Source organism: Entelurus aequoreus, linkage group LG10 (assembly GCF_033978785.1).
Source record: "Entelurus aequoreus isolate RoL-2023_Sb linkage group LG10, RoL_Eaeq_v1.1, whole genome shotgun sequence".
Lineage (NCBI taxonomy): Eukaryota > Metazoa > Chordata > Actinopteri > Syngnathiformes > Syngnathidae > Entelurus > Entelurus aequoreus.
In genome coordinates this window covers 51,941,657-51,965,090 of record NC_084740.1, presented here as the reverse complement: position 1 = coordinate 51,965,090, position 23,434 = coordinate 51,941,657, and the positions used below count along the sequence as shown (strand labels likewise).

Genomic DNA, 23,434 nt, shown 5'->3' with positions numbered 1-23,434 from the left:
CTCTCGAGAGGGGCTGGACTCTCTTCCACACTGGCGTTTCACGCAGTGAGAGGCAACGGGCTGGGGTAGCAATTCTTGTTGCCCCCCGGCTCAAAGCCTGCACGTTGGAGTTCAACCCAGTGGACGAGAGGGTAGCTTCTCTCCACCTTCGGGTGGGGGGACGGTTCCGAGTACCCACCCTTTTTGGATACACTCGAGGGAGTATTAGAATGTGCTCCCCTGTCCTAATAGGGGACTTCAACGCTCATGTTGGCAACGACAGTGAAACCTGGACAGGCGTGATTGGGAAGAATGGCCACCCGAATCTGAACCCGAGTGGTGTTTTGTTATTGGACTTTTGTGCTCGTCACAGATTGTCCATAACAAACACCATGTTCAAACATAAAGGTGTCCATATGTGCATTTGGCACCAGGACACCCTAGGCCGCAGTTCCATGATCGACTTTGTAGTTGTGTCATCGGATTTGCGGTCTCATGTTTTGGACACTCGGGTGAAGAGAGGGGCGGAGCTTTCTACCGATCACCACCTGGTGGTAAGTTGACTGCGATGGTGGGGGAGGATGCCGGACAGACCTGGCAGGCCCAAATGCATTGTGGGGGTCTGCTGGGAACATCTAGCAGAGTCTCCTGTCAGAGAGAGTTTCAATTCCCACCTCCGGAAGAACTTTGTACATGTCACGAGGGAGGTGCTGGACATTCAGTCCGAGTGGACCATGTTCTGCACCTCTTTTGTCGAGGCGGCTGATTGGAGCTGTGGCTCTGGACATCTGTGTTGGTGAATCTTTTGCAATTTGTTTAATGAATAATGAAGACAGCAAAGAAGAAAGCTGCAGGTGGGAAGTGGTGTATTAGCGGACGGCTGCAGCAACACAAACACGTAGAGAACTGGGACAACAGAGACTCTTACCAGGAGGACTTTGAGTTGGATACGCGCTACCATGAGTACACAGCTGCAGCTTCCAAACATTTGATCGCTTGCCAGTACGTGCGTGCCGCTATGTGCATGTCACGTACGTGACTTTGGGGAAATATATGTGCTGTATGAACTTTGCAGAAGTGAACGGTACTTTGGCCTGTGGGATTGAGTGTGTTGTGCGGGTGTTTGATTTGTATTGGCGGGTTATATGGACGGTAGGGGGGATGTGTTTGTTATGTGGCATATTAAATATAAGCCTGGTTGTGTTGTGGCTAATAGAGTATATATATGTCTTGTGTTTATTTACTGTTTTAGTCATTCCCAGCTGAATATCAGGTCCCACCCGCCTCTCACAGCATCTTCCCTATCTGAATCGCTTCCACTGCCCTCTAGTCCTTCACTCTCACTTTCCTCATCCATGAATCTTTCATCCTCGCTCAAATTAATGGGGTAATCGTCGCTTTCTCGGTCCAAATCGCTCTCGCTGCTTGTGGCCATGATTGTAAACAATGTGCAGATGTGAGGAGCTCCACAACCTGTGACGTCACGCTACTTCCGGTACAGGCAAGGCTTTTTTATCAGCGACCAAAAGTTGCGAACTTTATCGTCGATGTTCTCTACTAAATCCTTTCAGCAAAAATATGGCAATATCGCGAAATGATCAAGTATGACACATAGAATGGACCTGCTATCCCCGTTTGAATAAGAAAATCTCATTTCAGTAGGCCTTTAAGAACATACTGTAGGCTTTGTAGGGTCATGTTATCTGTGAACTAAACAACATTTATAATAATTGACCTTTTTGTTCTGTTTTTCCCCAAATAAAAATCGATAGGAGAACCGATAAGGAACCGAATCGTTAACCAGAAACGAAAGTGGAATCGGAACTATTGTGAAAAAATCTTATCAATTCTCATCCCTAAACATGTATCTAAAGCGTTATTAGTTAGCCATTGTGCATTGTCACATTAGATATTTATATGATTTATAACTTTATTACAGAGATCCTGTACATGTTGAATATTTGCCCACTGACCACTGCATGATACATCAGCACTGGGAAAACAAACAAGAGAAAAATAAAGCAATAGATTTTTCTGAGAAACTTACCATAATCATAATCTGTTTCCGCAGTTGAGAAAGAAAATCAAAAATGAGAAAAGACAGAAATTACATTCTGGAATCACAAAGTTATAAACGTTAAATTTCATGGAAGTATTATTGTAGAAAAATAATTTACAAACGTGAATCTCAATCTGTATGTGTGTAACCAATTCATGTGTGCGTGTACTAATGTGTGTGTGTAATCAGATCCTTGTGTGTGTGTTTTAAATTGTCTGTCAGTATTATGCTTTGTCTGTGTGTATAAATATATCCATCTGTCCGTAACTGACCATGTCCATGTCAGAGCTATTAAAAACAATCAAGTAGAAAGCTGTAATGCAATGGCGTGCGACGAAACTAGAGGTTTTTCATCAAGCATGGAATGATACTTTGATCATCTACAAACACGCTTTTGCCTTAGCTGAAACTAAATTACTCTAACCTCACCCACCCCAATAAAAAATGATCCTAAATACAGTATGTGTTTAAAGCAATAGCATCGCTAACCCAACAGGGTCTTCTCCCAGTAGGTCCACTTTATGCAATTATTTTCTATAAAAATTGAGCTCATTAGAAAGGAGAATAAAGACATATTTTAGAACGCATCAAATGACATATTGGTTTGTCCATCCATCCATCCCTCCATTCCTCCATCCATCCAATAATTGTCTACCACTCGCCCCTCTCAGGGTCGCGGGGGTGCTGGAGCCTATCCCAGCTGCAATCGGGCTGAAGGCGGGGTAGACCCTAGACAAGTTGCCACCCCATCGCAGGCTCAGATTTAGCATTTTCTTGGCTTAACCCCTACTCACTGAAAGGATGCACTGTGTATCCCATAACAACGTGGCCTCAAAGGATGTTAAGGTTTCTTGTGGAGTTCCACAGGGTTTGGTTCTTGGTCCTGCACTTTTAACTCTTTATACGCTGCTGCAAGGCAACATCATACGCATTTATGGTGTTAACTTTTACTGTTATGCCGGTGATACCCAACTTTCTATGCTTCTAAAGCTGACCAACACGCCAGACTGTAGTCATTTGGAGGAGTGTCTAAGTGAAATCAAACAATGAATGTCAGGCAACATCCTGCATCTTAACACAAAGAAAACAGATGTTGATTATCGGTCCTACACGATAGAGGCACTTGTTTACAGATACCACTTTGAAATTCGACAATAAAACAATTGTACAAAGGGACTCTGTGAAAAATCTTGGCATTATTTTCCACTCAACTCTCTCGTTTGAGCAGCACATTAAGAGTGTTTCTATAACAGCCTTATTTCATCTCCGTAATAACGTTAAATCTGTTCCATTTTGTCCACCACCGATGCTGAAATTATTATTCATGCGTTCGTTACGTCTGGTCTCGATTACTGTAACGTATTATTTTGGGGTCTCCCAATGTCCAGCATCAAAAGATTACAGTTGGTACAAAATGTGGCTGCTAGACTTTTGACTAGGACAAGAAAGTTTGATCATATTACATCTATACTGGCTCACCTGCACTGGCTCCCAGTACACTTCAGAGGCAATTTTAAGGTTTTGTTACTTATGTACAAAATATTAAACGGTCTAGAACCATCTTATTTAACCAGTTTTCTTTTCTGCTCTGCCTTCCTCTCCTGTATGGAGAGGATACCAGGTGACCACGGATAATTTCTGGAGATGTACCGTCTGGAAGAGGCACTAGCTGTCCCGAGTCGTGACCACGGGTGGACCACTCCTCTATGCATCATCGGTGACGTCTTGTCTAAAAGGAACAAGATCCCCCTGCACCCCTTTGCTGGCTTCCCAATGGACTGGAATCTAACATTATCACGAATGTAACAATTCAATAACTGTACCCACTCTGTACTCATTACAGCGGGTCACCTACATCTGCGGCCCCTTACCAAGATTTCCTTTTTTTCCCCATCTTGGGCTTTTGGAGCTTTTCTTAATAAGACAGTCTAAGACCTGCTACTTGATCTGCATCAGTTGGTGACGTCTCTGTGCTACACGCAAGAGGATCTCCCTGCTGGCCTCCCTATGGACCCCAAATGGGGTTGGGTTCAGATCAGAGGATGTCATTGTTGTTTGTGACGCCTTTTGAGGCACTTATTAAGGACTATATAAATACATTTTGATTGATTGATCTCTTTAGGTTCTGAGCCTGGCTTTGGACTCAGCAAATAGGGGCTGGTCTGCCGAGGTTCAAAGCGCAGAGTATGGCTCAAATGACGCGGGGCAGTTCGCGGTTGGTAACCTGGCTTGCTAGAGACACCCGTATTGGTATTGGGCTATTTCTAGTCACATGTTGCATATGCATCTGTCATAGCACACAATGATTATTCTGTCTTAATATATTTTTTAAAAAGCACAAAAAAGCACATAGAGACCGCGGAACTCTGCCAGGCCTTATCTCCCAATAGTAAAAAATCCTGAATTCCGCTGGTGACCTGGATTGCCCCCAAAGTGTAATGACATGTTCCCTGTCCCATTTCGGACATTTCTTGAAATTTTCATTAAAATCCAACCATAAGTTTTTGAGTTACCAGCAGAATGAAACCAACAAAGTGAAGATTCATGTTAGTCATCCACTGACTTTGTCTCTGTGGGTGGAGGCACAGACCCAGAGAAGTTGAGCTCATAGCGTAAACGTACATACGGTAAAGTAGTAGAAATGATCCGGATGTTCCCCAAAAAGTCATCACTTGCTCCTCTCATTTCAGACATTCCGGATAGGTTCATCAAAATTCTTCCCATCACTTTTTGAGTTATATTGCTAACTAACTAACTGACAAACCATGGAAATGACAAACAGTATACCTTCTTGCGGAGGTAACAACATTCATAATTATGATATATGTTTCTATTCGTATCAGAATTAGGATCAGTGCATGGTATTGTGTTATTGTTAAAGGAGCCAAATGTAAGAATCTGGCCAGAAATGGTATTGCAATCACAGTCACAATTCTGTAGTCCCTTCCCCCTCTCCCTGACCGAGGTTGCCAGATACGCAGCCAAATCTCTAACCAACACATTTTACACAGAAATTAGGCTATTTTCAGGAAGAAGTACGTCATGCCTGCGTACAGCATACTTGCCAACCCTCCCGGTTTTACCGGGAGACTCCCGGTATTCAGCGCCTCTCCCGATAACCTCCCGGCAGAAATGTTCTCCCGACAAACTCCCGGTATTCAGCCGGAGCTGGAGGCCACGCCCCCTCCAGCTCAATGCGGACCTGAGTGGGGACAGCCTGTTCTCACGTCCGCTTTCCCACAATATAAACAGCTTGCCTGCCCAATGACGTCATAACATCTACGGCTTTTAGAGAGTAGAGTGCACAACTGCGCACACAACAAGGAGCTGAAGCAGAAGAACGAGGAAGTTACAGACATGGCGACGCCGTTGACGAGCAAGATGAAGAAATATGCTTGCAAGTTCCAAAACGAATGGGAACAAGAATTTCAGTTCATCCAGGACAGTTTGAAGGGGAAGGGGTTTGTTGCCTGTACATTTTGTAGAACAGACTTCTCCATTGAACACGGTGGCCGAAATTATATACTCAGTCATGAACGGAGAAGTTAAACAGGACAATACTGCCATCTACTGGATAGCCTCCGGAACACTGAAATTCAAGTATTTATTTTATTTATATGTATATTAAAATAAATATATATATATAGCTAGAATTCACTGAAAGTCAAGTATTTCATACACACATATATATATATATATATATATATATATATATATATATATATATATATATATATATATATATATATATATATATATATATATATATATATATATATATATATATATATATATGAAATGAGTTGGTGAATTATAGCTGTAAAAATACTCCCCTATTTACCACGCCCCCTGCCCCACCCCCCGGTATCGGAGTTCTCAAGGTTGGCAAGTATGGCGTACAATATCACAACAAATCGCAATCATATGGTTATTGTCAGTATTATCAGAAAACAAAGACTAAAACGAACTACAACCAACGCTAGCAATGGTTATACTGGTGAAGAGCATGCTTAGCAGCGTAATGTACACCCAAAACTAAAGAGGAGACATTTTACCAAGGTATGCATATAGGCTACTGTTTCAAATTTTTCAGATTGCCAGACAAGTTGGTACGTGGTCTACAATATGCAAACACGAATGAGGAATTATTTTATCATGTGATTTGGCTGTCTTCATACGTTTCACATTGCCATGACAGCCGTGTTAATGTTGGAACACATTTCCTCAGCGTATCAGTATAAAGAGAACGAAATAGGCACTGACACATAGGCACATCCACATAGGTTTTATTTGTCGAAAATATATTTTGCCCTGTCAGTTCGATTACACATCGACATACAGGCTAACGGGCATATATTTCCCCCGTTAGCCTGTATGTCATCAAACTGGGCTATAAGTATGCTCCCATTGACCAGGCAAGCATGCTAAGCATTCGTTGCACGAACATACTAGCTTTGTTCGAAAAGATCATAGACTGTATTGGACAATATAGTTTACATACGAAATGTCCATTTCCATATATAACAAGTAATAAGAAAACGTAAATGCCTTACTTAACCTATCAAGGAGGAAATTAGCAAGTTTGGCGTCAGATGAAAAAATCTTCTCCGCCTTCAATCGTCTCCATTTTTCAAAGGCATCCCCGATACAAATCCTCATTTTGTTCCTGGCTTTGTCATGAATAAGTTGAGAATCGTAACGGCGCCTTTTAGATTTACTAAGGCCTGACATGTTTGGTAACTTTACCAGTGGCAGTAGCTAGACGAAGATGGTGGTGCATAACTGGCAACCTGGATGTGACGCACTCACAGACTTTCTAATTGGTCAAACGGTGGAGGGCGGGACATCGAAATGAAAACAATTACAAGATTTCAGGGCTGTAAATCTAATTTTGAAATGAGCATATCCCGGCTGAACTACAGTTATCAGTTATAGAGGTATTCGAAAAGAACATGATTTATTAATGCCTTTTGACCTATGAGGGCCATTTAATGATGACTTGACATGAAATTCTTACATAAGGCTCCTTTAAGGTGAATTTGGTGGAATTGAGAGTGCTGTGTTGCTTCTCTCTAGTTCTGTAAATAGAGTTTTTCCTTTGCGAAAAATGTACAGTCATCACATACACTAGAGACAACAACACACATCACCTTACCTTCAAAGGGCTTTTTAAGGAAGTGTCCATAAACAGTGCTGGTGACCACACCCAGGTAGTTTGTAGCCTGCAGTGTATAGTTGCCATTGTTGTGATGAGTTGGGTTTTTCAAAATAAGGCATCCCTCTATGTAGTCATTGTGATTTTCTATATCTAGATACACATAATTTGTATAGGATATTTCCTGTAATTGATAAAGACAGCAAATAATTAATGGCAGGACATCATGTATTAAATATCAGGAACTCAATTGATGAATAGAATTAAAAAGCAAACAAATATATTGTTAAATGTTGTCAAAGTACTGTTCTACCCATTAGTGGCATAGTACTAAGTAGGAGTGTACCGATTCAATACTGAAATTGGCTATCTTTGTGATATCGGCAGAAAAAACAAGTATCGGATGATATTGGCTTGCATCTAAAATCTCTGATATAAGCTCCGATCTAAGCTCCAATACAAGCAGTCCGGCAGCAAAACTGGACAACCAGTTAATATCTAAATGACCTCCAAGAAGCACACAAGGTCTGTCTTTTCTTATACAGTGTTTTAGTAAATTAATTTACAAAAGCTAAGCATGGGCTATAGGCTACAAGGAGCTCACAGCAACACAACAGCACACAAGCTAGACATACAAAATAAGTAATTGAACAATATTGCAGTCTAAAGCCCAACATTTGTCAATATAAACAAGTATCAAATAATTACATTTGAATTTTACCTACTAGATACAAAGTCTCCAAGGCAGAAAGAAGCCAAAAAAAGTAATCAATAACAAATGTGTCTGCATTCAGCTTACTGCGCCATGAGCTTAATTTAATGAATTATTGTGACCACTAGGTGTCTTTAAAAGTACAATTACCACTCCACTTCAGTTTAGACAGAATAAGTCAATTCCAAACAGTTAATATTAAATGGGTTAATGATTTTCATACCTACAATTGTTCTCTGACTAATTTCAATTGATCAAATCTTTTCGAACATTTCACATTACAAAGTAATACAAATATCGGTATCAGCCAATACTTAAGGCTCCATTATCTGTATTGCATCGGAAGTGAAAAAGTTGCATCGGGACACCCCTAATACTAAGCCTCGTTCATGCCATTTGGACTATTGATTGTTTTTCTTTCAGGATTTTGATTTGTGCTCCTGTGAGTCCTCCCATTGTTTTATTAGTCATATCTGTTTTGTTGTCGTTCCAAGCATATGCCTTGCTCCTTGTGTCATCACCCATCAACTCTCTGCTTCCTGAATTCCCGTGCCTTGCTATCTCATTAGTTTCTTTGTATTTGTCGAGCTGTAAAAAACGCTGGAAAAAAACAAAAAACATGACCAGGATCGAAAACATTCACAATCAAGAAATACAAAAATAAGCCTGAAAACACTAAAATCATGAGGGGCAAACCCATTACATACAGAGTAGACAAAAACAGATTAATCCAAACCAGCTAATCAACTCAATACAGCGGTACCACGGGATGCGAATGCCCCAGCTTATGAGTATTTTGGGATACAAGGTATCTCTCAGCAAATTCTTCTGCTAGTCTGCACCATACTGAAGCAGAATGTGTCAATAACATCAGCCAAGGACGTTAAAATAGTATCTAAAAAGCAGGCATGAAAATAAGGAGAAGCTGCTGATTGTGTGTTTGCCGAAGAAGCAGCTCAAAGAAGATTCCGTAAAAGTCCACTCTCCAAGGTAAATGTTGTATATTATTAATACATTACTTCACAAAACTATTGTAGTAGTTTGTACTGCAGTGTATCGTATGATTTTCCGACACTATTTATCTAAAAGTAAATTTTTCTTTTTAAAAGGCATGTTCAATGTTGAAATTGTGCTCTTTTGGGGGCGCGAAGCACAGAATAAATAATTGCAATTGATTTCAATGCGCTGTTTCGCAATATGAGTTTTTTTCAGTATGAGCGACGTCACGGAACCGATTAAACTCGAATTCCGAGGTGCCGCTGTACAGAGACAAATGAGACCGCAGGGCTTCGCTGGATAAGGCACCGATGGAAGGAGGGAGCTGATGACAACACACTACTAAAGACACACAGGAACAGATCAAAATCCTCAAAAAAAAAAGTAAAGTCCCTAAAAAAAAATCACAATTTGTTCACACATAAGTTATGCCAGTGACAAATAAAAGTGAGCACCTTGTTGTTGTAGAACCATCTTAATGTTGGCTCGGGTGAACCTCTTGCAGTGAATTCTATGCATGTATCATGGCGAATCTCTGGCTCCTTTAGATGTATAATGGAAGGACAAACTAAAAAGAAAAGACAACAGATAATTATTGTATCAAATATACCTGACTGTTCAGAGAAAATACCTGCACCTTACTCAAGAATCAATTCAGTTTTTGTGGTTAAGATTTGTAGTCAAAAGTCAAACTACAGTCACTACTACTGAGCTCAGCAGTGAGCATCCGCTCCCGTCAACAGGAAGCGAGAGAAAAAAAGCAAAAGTAAAAGCTGTCAATTTACCAGTGCAACTACGGTCACGAGCTTTGGTGAGTAACCAAAAGGTAAGATCGCATAGTCAAGCGGCCAAAATCAATGCAGATTTAGATGGTTGTTTATGACGGCTCGGCAGTTTGCCGTGCTCCACTACATAAACCATGGTCATCCTTCACTAATGCACCAGGAAACCTGAGAATTGAGTGGTCGTTTGAAACAGACTGTGTTCAAAACACCTTTTCCTGTGTAAAGATTGGCATCCTCGGTGTTTGCGCAGCAAGACCCGTGTCATCATCATTAGGGTTGGGTATCGTTTGAATTCGAACGATTCTGATTCCGATTCCGATTCTTTCTTTCAATTCCGATTCCTGACCATTCTCTGTTCCGATTCTTTTAAGAGGCAGGGTCAAAAAAAAGTTTAGGATATTTTAAATGAGCTAGCTAACCTACAGTCTTTCTGAATGAAATAGTCTGACATTCTCCATCAATTTTAATTCTATTAACTTTTTATGAACTTTACTATAAATTCCTCACAGGGCTGTTTTCAACTAGAATATAAATATCAAATCTATTAACTTGAATATAAATATTATAAATTATAAATACATTTTCCCAGGGGTACACTTTCCTCAAGAGAGCTTTATTTTTGAAAACCTCATGAAAACACATTTACACACAGGTGTATGATGCTGCAGGAAACCTCATGAAAACACATTTACACATAAGTGTATGATGCTGCAGGAAACCTCATGAAAACACATTTACACACACAAGTGTATGATGCTGCAGGTACTCAAAAATGTTACCGTGCTCCCACTGATGGGCTAACCTGGTGCAGAAAAGCAAATAAACAATAAGAAACAACTTGCAAAACCCAGTCCAGATTAGCAGCAGGTACAGTATAAAATCAGAGACAGTTCTTGTTTAGGAAAATGACCATATCCGCCTTCTCAGGCAGGATGCGTGAGCGTTCTGGACAGAGAGTGTCTCCTGCTGTGGAAAATACACGTTCGCTGGGTGTGGAAGAAGCTTGAACGCATAAATAGGAGAAAGCTAGATCTGACAGCAAAGGATAAGTCTTTTGTTGGTTCCACCGGACCACCGCCATGCAGCAGGGTCGTCAGACATAAGTATCGGTGGAACGTCCTGGTACATCTGCAGCTCTCTCTCCACTCGTTTCTTGATGGACATGGAGCTCTGTTATTTCACGGTTATTTCAATTTTTTTTTGTAAAGTGAAGCCACACTTTCGACCGCCGACGCCCGCTATCCATGCTTGAGCTTGACTGACTCGCTCGGCTATGCTAACACTTCCGGGGGTGGGCGCTTCTTCGTTGGTGTTCAGCGGCTTCTTCTTCCGGTTCGGCGGACATATTTGTTTCCGGTCGGCGGACTAAATTGGCGGGACAGCATCGAAAATAGGAATCGAAATTTAAACTTTTGAACGATTCCGGGAGAATCGGAAAGTTAGTCCCGGTTCCAATCGATACTCGATACTCGATACCCAACCCTAATCATCATCATCATCATCAGCCATTGTCAGTCCACTGCTGGACGAAAGCCTCAGCATGTTTCTGCCATAGTGAACGATCTCTAGTTGCTCCTGCCACTGCACTGTTCCCCAATATTTGTCTATTTCATCTCGCCATCTCACTCTTTGTCTTCCTCTATTTCTGCTCCCATCCATGGGTCTCCATGATGTCATTAGGGAAGTCCATCTATTATCTGTTCTCCTACTGATATGTCCAGCCCGCTTCCACTTACTTCATTTGATAGTTCCCATAATGTCTTGGACTTGCGTTTGTTTTCTCACCCATTCATTTGTTTTTCTGTCTTTATATGTGATTCCGAGCATATTTCTTTCCACGTTGTGTTGTGCTGCTGCTATTTTCTTTTCCATTTTATTTGACAATGCCCAGATTTCAGCTCCATATGTCATGGTTGGTAACACGCATTGATTAAAGACCTTTCTTTTTAGGCTTAACGGTATTTGTCCTCTCATGATGTTGCTCAGTTTTCCATATTGGCACCAGCCCAATCTGATTCTCCTCCCTATCTCCTGTTCTTGACTATTTTCTTTCCGGCTAAATCTCTGCCCCAGATAGATATATTCATGAACTTCATCAATTTCATTTCCATTAACAGTCACAGGTCCATGAGGTACCATGGAATTTGCCATAACTTTTGTTTTCTTCATATTCATTTTCAATCCACAGCATATGCAAGGTCTTTAAGCATATCTTCCACTTCACTGATTTGCTCTCCCAAGACAACAATGTCATCTGCAAACCTCAGATGATTAAATTTGTCTCCGTTGATATCAACTCCTTTATCCTCCCACTCCAGAGAGCGAAATATGCCTTCCAAACAAGCTGGAAACAGTTTAGGCGAAATTGTATCGCCTTGTCGGACACCCTTCTTTATGTGGATTTTCTCGCTTGGTTTGTGCATCGTAACTGTGGTAGTGCAGTTTGTGTAGATGTCCTTGAGTAAGTTAATGTACTTATGATGAATTCCTTGATCTTGCAGAGCTTTTAGAACCGACTGTGTCTCCACCGAATCAAATGCCAAGAATACAACAAACCACTTGGTATGGCCTTCATAGACTATGAAAAGGCAAGACCCGTGATAATAGTGTTAATATCGCCATAATCAGCCAGTTACATTTTCCTCCCGGACTTTCATGATGTGAACAAAGTAACTACATGGAGGTGGCGGAGTTCATCAAGCAGCTGCTCGGAGGCACTGCAGTTGAAGCAGAGTAGAGGGTGGAGGACTCCGCCGCCTTTCGGTAAGATCAGTGGTACAACCGGGCCAATCCGTGTTGGCGCCATGCTCATAACTTGTTGGAGAAAGACGTGTGGACGCCTCTTAAGGGATAAAGTATGTAGGCCGGACAGGCCTGTGCACCAGTGAAGTTCTCCCAGGGGTATGGTGTTGTAAAACTGGGGACTTCCTCCTCAGACAGCCATCACACTGGTCACACCAAGCTCCGGTGTGATTGTACATAGTGGGCCAATAACAAACACATCTAGAACGAGCCAAGACCCGCTCATAGGCAAGATGAACTGGCACATGTGTGCCATGGAGGTGTCCCAGAACCTTGGGTACCAAAGCAGCCGGTACCACTACCTGCATCGTCTGTCCCACAACAGTCCATGGATTAAAGGCAGCCGGGGAAACTCATGCCAAAGCCTGTTCAAACTCTGGCTGGATTCCTTCAACTTCCATCTAGGTGGTCTCCTGCCGTTCTCAAGCCAGGCCAAAACCTGATTGATGTTAGCGTCACTCTTTTGAAGCTTGTTGATATTTGACTCATTGTGTGACAGAGTATAGATGAAGGTCTGGTCCACAGAAGCTCGGGGGTCAGGGGGCAAAAGGGGCCTTGAGCTGAAACTGGGGTTTGCTGCCAGGATCGTTGCGGAAACTTCCATGGCGCACACAGTCACAGGGATATCATCCACCACTGTTTCGGTAGCCGTGTGCACAAGAGTGGGGGTTGCAGCAGTGGTTTGTTCTGTGAAGAACATTTGCTTTTATTGTTCATGACCAGACCCCCGCGGCGCTTGTTCAGGTTTCTTGCGCCGTCGTCCATCCAGACTAGCCTGGAGATGACGCCGCCACAAACATTGACAGGCATGCTGCTGCTCCTTGTGCTTTCTCAAGTTCTGCTGATCCTCCCCAGGAGAAGGGGAGTGAGGATCGCCACAATCAGCCTCATGGGTACGTTGCCTCAAATCCCTCACCTGCAAGTCTTCCATCCTCGAAGTGAGTTGTTCCATTGTGTGGAAAAGTTTCTTTATAGCTCCAGCATCACGATCCACAGCCGCACGTGATGGCACGTCTTGTGGTGCCCCCAATGTGGGATGGTGGCTGGAGCAGAGTACATGGGCGCTTGTCTTTAACACCTGTCTGGTACGTTTACACTGCCCTGCGGTGGTTAGAGCCTCCCCACATCTTTTGCCCCTAGTTCGTGGAACTTGGCCTGAAGGGCAAGATCGGGGCCAGCAAGAAAAGGTGTAAAAGTCTCATCATTCCTGGCAGCTTTGTCATATCCGGGAAATGCCTCAGCCACGTGTCTGGAAACGTCAGCTGCAAGCAAGCAAGTTCTCATTCGGCTGGCGCTGTTGCGCAGAGATCGGAAGTACAGAATGGACGGTTCTTGTCAAAATGCCTACTTTAACGTCACTTTCACATGCTGATAATCATACTGAAAATCTGGCGACATACTGCTCCAGTGTACAAAAAGCCGCTCCGTTCAGTCTGGATGGAAGGAGATTTGCCCATGCGGCAGGGTAACTTTGGTGTTTGACCATCGGCGCGGACGGCCGCTTCAAATTGCTTCACCCACGTAGCACAAAGTTTCTCGCCGTCTCCTCGAAATGGTGCCGGGAGTTCATCTCTTACATCGGCAGTCTTCCAAAATAATCAGCATCCATGTTGTAGTACAAGCTGTCGCATTCTGGGTACTAGATGCTGCTCACAAGCACAGCTAGCCGGCTAGCAAAGCCGACTAGAAAGTTCAGTAATTGTCCAGAGAGAAAAAAACTCCGAATGCCAAGTGACACATTCCAAATATGGCTGCCATCAATGTAGCGTCCGAGGGGGATGTCAAAGTGGTTTTCATTGAGGGCCACATGGCAGTTATGGCTGCCACCAGAGGGCCGCTGGTAACAGCGAATAATGTATGAATTTTATTTCAATAATTATACTGTATACATTGTTTTAAGTAGACTGTAGATTTTACAGTCAAAACTTTACATTTACAAAATGTTACTGTAAAATAGTATTGTTGTTTATTTTAACAACATTTTAGGGTAAATGGAAAAACAGTGCCACAGTTTTTTGGAGGGTTATTTACGGAAAAAGCTGGCAGCTTAAATGCCAGAATTTGACTATTAAATTTACATTGGTTTATTATATTGTTAATGGAAAAACAGTGCAAATTCTTTTTTTATTCTGGCAACTTAGCTGCCAGTTCTTCTAACGTAAAAACAAATGTACCATCTTTCAATTTACAGTAATACACCGTTAAAAACAACAACCATAGATTTTACAGTCAAATATTGGCAGCTCAGGCAACAGAATTTTATCACAAAAACAGTAGTAGTTTTTTTCAATTTACAGTACTATGCTGTAAAGAACAATGTAAAATGTATTGTACTTTTCATTAATTTGATGGGTAGTTTGCTGTAAAGTTAAGTATTTGTATTTATTTAGACAAAAACATGTTTGGAAAGTATAATAATATACTGTAATATTTGTTGCAATATTGGATACTATTAAAGTTCAAAAGGTATGCAATTTCAAGCAGTACATATATTTTTTTTGTTAGATTGAAAAAAATCAATTACATTTGTGAGAAAATATTAAGTACTTTATTGACACATATCATTTCCAGGTGTTTGCGGGCCAAATAAAAGGATGTCGCGGGCCAGTTCTGGCCCCCGGGCCTTGAGTTTGACACCTGTGCTGGAGGGCGTCCAAAGCACCCACTTGGAAGACAATAACACAGGAACTTGTAGTCTTTTGGAGCGTGCGTGTGACTCCCTTTATTCTATTCCTCCTCCACACAACATTGTCGCCCTCTAATGACATCAGTGCTGCGCCAACACTATGACATCATCGAAAAGACAACAATCCTTCAATTTAACTGTTAATTGTAAATTGCAACAACAAACATTACTTTCAATGTTTTCTTTTTCTAATTTCTTGCCAGTAATGCTAATGTGGTTGTTAAATTCATACAATCACATTGTGTGTGTGTGTGTGTGTGTGTGTGTGTGTGTGTGTGTGTGTGTGTGTGTGTGTGTGTGTGTGTGTGTGTGTGTGTGTGTGTGTGTGTGTGTGTGTGTGTGTGTGTGTGTGTGTGTGTGTGTGTGTGTGTGTGTGTGTGTGTGTGTGTGTGTGTGTGTACTTACAGTGGACAATAAGCTGAATGGAAGCGTTGGTTGTGCCTACAACGTTGGTGGCTGTGCAGTTCAGAAGGGAAAGGTTGTCATCTCTGCTTACGTTTACCAAAGTGATGTTTATAGAACGAACGGTGCTGTTGTCGTAGATTCTGGCCTGCAGCGAATACATGCGCATTAGATCATAATTAAAAACTAAACAACAAAAAAACCCATACATCAAGTAATATGTATAATAACTGCATATGCATTATTAGAGAACAGGGACAGGGAAAAGTTTGATTTGCAGGCCACCATGGGTTCTATTTTCTTCTCAAAACAGATGTTTACTAAATACGGGACCCAGAATGAAGTATTTAGGATTTACAATTTGAAATATGAACTAAAAAAAATGAACTTTAAAAAATATATTTTGGTCAATATGTATTTATAAGAGTCTACGTGCTCCATTATCAGCTTTTTATTAACCTCCCTGACTTGTTTGCAATAAACAAAATGGGCAAAAATGAGACAAAAAACAACAGTTGGAAACACTCAAATGTGACATGGTCATAAGTAACGGGTCACTTTATCAAAATTCAAACCAAGCACACTTTAAAATTAAAACTCTCTAAAATAGACTTTTCATTATTATTTTTTTCTCACACATATATGCTTACATGTAAAATGTGCATTTTTGGGCACATTAACATGACAAAAAGCCTGTGTATTAAAAGTACAGTACAGAAGACATAAAGTCTGTAATTATTGGGGCCTTTACCTCTTGTAATGTTAAAGTGTGTAACCCGCTAATAGGCCAGTCCACCTCAGGTAATGGGGATCCAGAGCCATTACATGTTGCTGCTACACTTTCGCCCTCTTTCACTGTAAGGACGCTGTCGCTCATGGTCATTTCTGGAAGGTCTGTAAACAAAACAAAAGGCAATATACAACAAAAACAAATACTTTCACACTTGCAGACATAGCAAAAATAAGTAAAAACATATTTTCATGAACTCTCCATCAAAAAAAAACAACATAGTTTTTGCACATACAGTTATTGAAAAGTCACTGGAAAAACTGATGAAATTGGCTGAGGAGCATGGCATTTGTAAAGTTAAACATATGACCACGATCATAAAAAAATTAAGCCTTCAGGCCGAAGGTTGAATCGCGACAACTAGCAAAGAAAATGCACTGCCGTTCTGGACTGTGAACTACATGCAGCGTTAGATTAAGGCCTCCATTTTGCTTGGGTTTTATGTCACGTCCGGCTCATTGAATATGCGTCACCACGCATATTCAAGCAGCATCTTTGCTCAATGGGTAATAGGTGGCATTTGGCCTTTCTAAAAGAAAAATGCCCTATGATTGCGTTGTTTTCGGCTGTATGATCTGTTCAAATCACTAAAAAGGATGAACATTTATTCAGAGTTCCTCGAGAGGTAATAAAGAAGGGCGGAAGAGTGCAAGATTTTACAAAAGACTACGACAAAAGTGGCACACACCCCAGTACAAGGGAGAAGAGTCTAAGAATGCACACGTTTGCAGTGACCACTTCGTTAAAGTTTGTCTGATACACTTTTAATATACTTTACTCGTTTAGTATTATCTTGAAATTATTTGTATTTTAATTTTAACAAAAAGAAACCAGAAAGTCAGAGTCAATGATACTCTGACACAAATGTGTCAGAGTTACATATGACAAAAATCAAATGTGGTGAGGATTCAGTAATTGTTACTTTGTTAATTGGATATGCAGTCACGGGAATCGAGCTGTCAGGTAGTAATTTGTTTACATGGACGCAAGACACAAAGTTATATCATGAAATGCAACCTTACTCGAGTAAAAACAATGTGTATTTATCCGGAAGAGTCTTGAAAAAAAGTTTCTTGACTCAGCCACACACAAAGAAGTTGTAGGCCTCCATGCTTTTCCAAACTTGGATCTGTTTTGTGGTGTAGAAGGACGTCAGAGAACAAGATAGTTCAATATGTCTGGGAACTCCACTGACATATATATCCTTGATATCACTCAATCAATCAATCAATGTTTATTTATATAGCCCTAAATCACAAGTGTCTCCAAGGGCTGTACAAGCAACAACGACATCCTCGGTACAGAGCCCACATACGACTTGACAAATCTTTTTTTGATATTGTTTAGGTATCTATTCCATTGCATAGTTACATTTTTTTTCTTGTTCGATTTTGATTGTTATTTCTTTTTGCAGGAAGATTTAGGCCCCTTGCGTGCTCATATAGTGTGTGCACTGCTTGCTGCACAACAGCCATCTTGGCTTTGTTGACCACCGCTATTATTAATTTAGGGGAAGAAGTCACGTGTTGGAATACAAGCATTTGAGGTCTACAAAACTTAACCACACAGACCAGCACCTACTCTTCCCATCACTTACGACAACACTTGCATAAACCCTCGCAAGCTTTTTACACAACAGAGACCATCCCTACCCCAAAGACAGAGGACATAAAAAGCATACACACATCAGAGGTGTTGTTTCTGTGAAATATACCAAAAAACAAAGGGTGAAAAAACCTGACAGAGAGAACAAAAACATAAGGGGAAATGTTGTGTTCCCTTACATTATTGGGTTTGCCAGAGAAACTCTGAAGTGTTTCCTCCAAACATAACATTTGCACTTCAAACCAAGGTTAGGGTTGAGGGTCCAGCCGGTTCCCCCAGTAAGGACAACACCCCCAGTCCACTCAAAGAACCAATCCCCAAAAGAAAATGTAGAAATGTTGTTTATACAGTACCAGTGCCATAGGGCCGAGGGACCTCCTTGAGGACTGCGGAAAAATATCTGTTGCTCAGCTCGGTCCGTTTGGACCGCAGCTACGCACTTGTAATACACTTTTCCACCACTTATGGCTGTAATGACAATGTCAAACCAACAGAAGAATAGTGCCAAGTGCTACATACTCTGTCATATTGTGGTACGGAAAAAAAGTATGTTTCCCGAGGTCACACACTGTGCTGCCCCACAGGGGCCCGCCCCTCTATTCCGGTTGCTAGTGGGGCAGGGCGGTCCTCCCTTCCAGCTGCGAGGAGTCTCTGGGCCTCTCGGGGCAGGGCGTACCGTCTTTCTGGCGGCGTGGGGTGTGATCTTTGGCTGGTTTAGGGGCTGGCTGTCCCCTGCTTCTCCCGTGCCTTGTCCTCTGCGGGGGAGTCTGTCTATGGCCTGCCTCTGGCATGCCGGGGGTCCTGTCGCTGGCCGGCCTGACTGCGTGGGGCCGGTGGTCCCTTGTTCCCTGGGCACATCACCTGCTGTTTTGGGTTGGGCTCTCTGGGTGGCTGGGGCTGTACTTTGGCTCCCGCAAATACCGGGAGACAATTATACTGTACATACAAATACACATACTGTATATACTCCAGTGTTTCCCATAAACTGCCAAGATACCTGTGGTGGTGGGGGCGTGGCTATGGGCGTGGTCACAATGACATCATCGATTAATTTGCATAATTTACTACAATATGATTTTCTCTAAAAAGGCTCAAAAAATGTATACTTACTAATTAATAATAACAGTTTTGTTTTAAACTTCCATCCATCCATCCATCCATTTTACAATATAATTACAACACTTTATGTACATATTTATATACAGATTTGAACAATAAGTTATTATTTATTAATTGTGGTTCTTACAAAAAATATATCTTATAAAATATAAAAGCTAAAATGTCTCTTAAAGCTCTGCCCCTTTAATTAGTGCATACTAAATAATTTAACTTTAGCCTACTACTACAACCATAGTATTTACCAGCAACATAAAGTGAAACAGAGGCAGATGTGTCCTGCCACAGTCAGTAACAAATAAACAGAAAACAGTAGTGGTCAAATACAAATAAGGCAACAAGAGAAGTATCCTACACTTCTCTTTTGTAAAGTAAATCTGAACAGCCTATATGGGCATCTACATCAACTATATGATTTGCCTGAGAAGCTGGACAGGACAAAAAAAAAAATTATATATATATATATATATATATATATATATATATATATATATATATATATATACACTACCGTTCAAGAGTTTGGGGTCACATTGAAATGTCCTTATTTTTGAAGGAAAAGCACTGTACTTTTCAATGAAGATAACTTTAAACTAGTCTTAACTTTAAAGAAATACACTCTATACATTGCTAATGTGGTAAATGACTATTCTAGCTGTAAATGTCTGGTTTTTGGTGCAATATCTACATAGGTGTATAGAGGCCCATTTCCAGCAACTATCACTCCAGTGTTCTAATGGTACAATGTGTTTGCTCATTGGCTCAGAAGGCTAATTGATGATTAGAAAACCCTTGTGCAATCATGTTCACACATCTGAAAACAGTTTATCTCGTTACAGAAGCTACAAAACTGACCTTCCTTTTAGCAGATTGAGTTTCTGGAGCATCACATTTGTGGGGTCAATTAAACGCTCAAAATGGCCAGAAAAAGAGAACTTTCATCTGAAACTCGACAGTCTATTCTTGTTCTTAGAAATGAAGGCTATTCCACAAAATTGTTTGGGTGACCCCAAACTTTTGAACGGTAGTGTATATTTTTTTTTTTTTTTTAATTTGTGGCCGACGTAATTCTTTCGTGGCGGGCCGCCACAAATAAATGAATGTGTGGGAAACGCTGTACTCACATACACACAAGTATTCTTACATATATACGTACATTCATTCATTCATACATACACTCCCACATACATACACAAATCTCTCTTTCTCTTTGGCTGTCCATCGGTTACAATGATGACGTTGCTCCAGTAATGGGTTATTGAGTGGGGTTTCGTATATGCCATTGCATGTGGCATACACACTCACGGTACATACATACACCAATACAGAGCATACACACTCACTGTACATACATACACAAATACAGTACATACACAATCATGGTACAAACATACATATACACATACAAGCACATATGCATACATACACTCATCAAACATATATTAATATTAATATTGTCGTCCATGAATCGCCACCTTAACGTGGTGGAGGAGTTTGAGTACCCAAATGATTCAAGGAGCTATGTTGTAGGGTTTCCCAAGGCAAACGGGTCCGAGGTGATGGGTCAGACTAAGAGCAGTTCAAAAGACTCTTACGAAAAAAATAAAATCGAGGAACCGCACCTCGCCTGGGCGAGTGACCCCGTGGCCCCACTCTGGAGGGGCTCGTCGGTGAGCGCCTGGTGGCCGGTACTTCCTCCACGGAGCCCGCCCATAAATGATTTTAATCATCAATATGAATGGGTTAAGAAATGTGAGAAGAGAAGCCTATCAAAACATGGAGCGGAATAAGAATAAGGGGGTGGAGGAAGATTTAAAAATGATGAATAAAAACCTACATGTGAATGCTTGCTTAGCATTCACATAATAACACTAATTGCCCTGATTCAACCTTCAAGATGTCCATGCCCTAAGTGACTAAGAAACCCCACATACACAATATACCTTTTTTGCTTTAAGCTTAACACTTACCACAATTGCTTATGTTCATTTCTTGCAGAAGTATCTTCTGGGAGCTGTTGGAACAATATAACTGTTGGCTACTTAGCCCCATAGCATCTCTTTGCTGCCATAGCTGCAGCCAGCGGATCTCACAGCCACAATCAAAGGTCATATCTTCTAAATGTCTAGAAGGAAAAACAAAGAAAGAAAAATAAGAGAAACGTCGACACCAGATATCACGTCACATCATGTGCAAATGGCAGGGCAGCCATGAGTCTCTGGCTCTTTTTTGCAAGGTATTTTTGTTGCTAGCACTTCAAGAACAAGACATTGGTTAATCAGCTGGGATTGGCTGATCCTCATCCAAGGAGAGACACAGCCATTGACGCACATTTAATCACTTTATCAACTATCAGTGAAAACATTCCACAGGCGCTGCGGTCAATGATTTCCTTCCAGTCCACAGACTACTAATGCTGAGCTAAAACAGTATATCATCGCTATGGAATATGCCGCCTACGAGAGATTAAATAATCTAGCGTATTAATACTATTTAGTGATGTTTTCTTCCATTCCATGTGGAAGTATCCTCAAGAAAACTGCTCAAATATATGGAGAATAAGAACATAAATAAATCCAGATAGGCTTTTACAAGTTTATGTTAAATTCATACTAGTGTTGTCCCGATACAAATATTTTGGTACTGGTACCAAAATTATTTCGATACTTTTCGGCACTTTTCTAAATAAAGGGGACTACAAAAAATGCATTATTGGCTTTATTTTAACAAAAAATCTTATGGTACATCAAACATATGTTTCTTATTGCGAGTGTGTCCTTAAATAAAATAGTGAACATACTAGACAACTTGTCTTTTATTAGTAAGTAAGCAAACAAAGGCTCCTAATTTAGCTGCTGACATATGCAGTAACATATTGTGTCATTTTCCATTCTATTATTTTGTCAAAATTATAAAGGACAAGCTGTAAAAATTGTCTTGTTCATTTACTGTTCATATCAGTTTCTCTTTTACCATGTTCTATCTACACTTCTGTTAAAATGTAATAATCACTTATTCTTCTGTTGTTTGACACTTTACATTAGATACCACAAATTTGGGTATCAATCCGATACCAAGTCGTTACAGGATCATACATTGGTCATATTCAAAGTTCTCATGTGTCCAGGGACATATTTCCTGAGTTTATAAACATAATATACATTTTTTTTTAAACAAAACAAGATGTTGTGAATTTCGCCTATGAGCCAAAAGAACCCAATAGGACTCCTTCTTCAGCTTGACGGCATCCCTCACTGTGTCCACCAACGGGTTCTAGGATTACCGCCACAACAGGCACCAACTACCTTGCGGCCACAGCTCCAATCAGCCGCCTCGACAATATAGGTGCGGAACATGGTCCACTCGGACTAAATGTCCAGCACCTCCCTCGTGACATGTTCAAAGTTCTTCCGGAGGTGGGAATTGAAACTCTCTGACAGGAGACTCTGCCAGACTTTCCCAGCAGACCCTCACAATGCGTTTGGGCAAGGGCAACACCCGGGGGAGCACTTTCCAGTACTCCCTTGAGTGTATCCAAAAAGGGTGGGAACTCTGAACTGCTGTTTGGTGCGTAAGCACAAACAACAGTCAGGACCCGTCCCCCCACCCGAAACCGGAGGGAAGCTACCCTCTCGTCCACTGGGTTGAACTCCAACGTGCAGACTTTGAGCCGGGGGGCAACAAGAATTGCTACCCCAGCTTGTCGCCTCTTACTGCTGGCAACGCCAGAGTGGAAGAGAGTCCATCCCCTCTCGAGAGAACTGGTTCCAGAGCCCTTACTGTGCTTCGAAGTGAGTCTGACTATATCCAGCCGGAACTTCTCCACCTCGCGCACTAGCTCAGGCTCCTCCCCCTCCAGCGAGGTGACGTTCCACGTCCCAAGAGCTAGCTTATGTAACACATTACGTTTAAATTGGATTTTATATTTTAATTAAATTGACCTTTTTATGTAATAGAATAAGAGCACAGTGCACACAATCCAATAGGCTTACTCATTTTGACCTTGCTTATCATACCCATTGCCTATACAGTATCCGTTTTGAGTTGTATTTACTGTAATCTGTGGAAAATGACAACTTACAGTTCAATGAGTTGCACGTTTTCAAAGCTCTTCCAGGACAATGTCGTCAACATGGGGTTCTTGGACAGGTTTCTGGGGGACAAAGTATAAGAGTAAAGCATTTGTAGAAGGGATTGGAAAATACAAACCCCGTTTCCATATGAGTTGGGAAATTGTGTTAGATGTAAATATAAACGGAATACAATGATTTGCAAATCATTTTCAACCCATATTCAGACAACATATTTGATGTTCAAACTGATAACCTTTTTTTTTTTGCAAATAAT

At 41.2% G+C, this 23,434-nt stretch overlaps 1 protein-coding gene across 2 annotated transcripts in view; it reads right to left on the bottom strand.

Moving 5' to 3' along the window:
* LOC133658771 (NT-3 growth factor receptor-like) overlaps nucleotides 1-23,434 on the bottom strand; it is a 97,768-nt gene that overhangs the window by 48,196 nt on the left and 26,138 nt on the right. For both annotated transcript variants that reach the window (XM_062061152.1, XM_062061150.1), the window contains 6 exons: nucleotides 23,169-23,240; nucleotides 21,058-21,212; nucleotides 16,328-16,470; nucleotides 15,580-15,724; nucleotides 9,357-9,469; nucleotides 7,194-7,377 (listed from right to left, as the gene is read on the bottom strand). In XM_062061152.1, coding sequence (XP_061917136.1) covers nucleotides 7,194-7,377; nucleotides 9,357-9,469; nucleotides 15,580-15,724; nucleotides 16,328-16,470; nucleotides 21,058-21,212; nucleotides 23,169-23,240 — 812 coding nt within the window. The remainder of the gene's footprint in view (nucleotides 1-7,193; nucleotides 7,378-9,356; nucleotides 9,470-15,579; nucleotides 15,725-16,327; nucleotides 16,471-21,057; nucleotides 21,213-23,168; nucleotides 23,241-23,434) is intronic.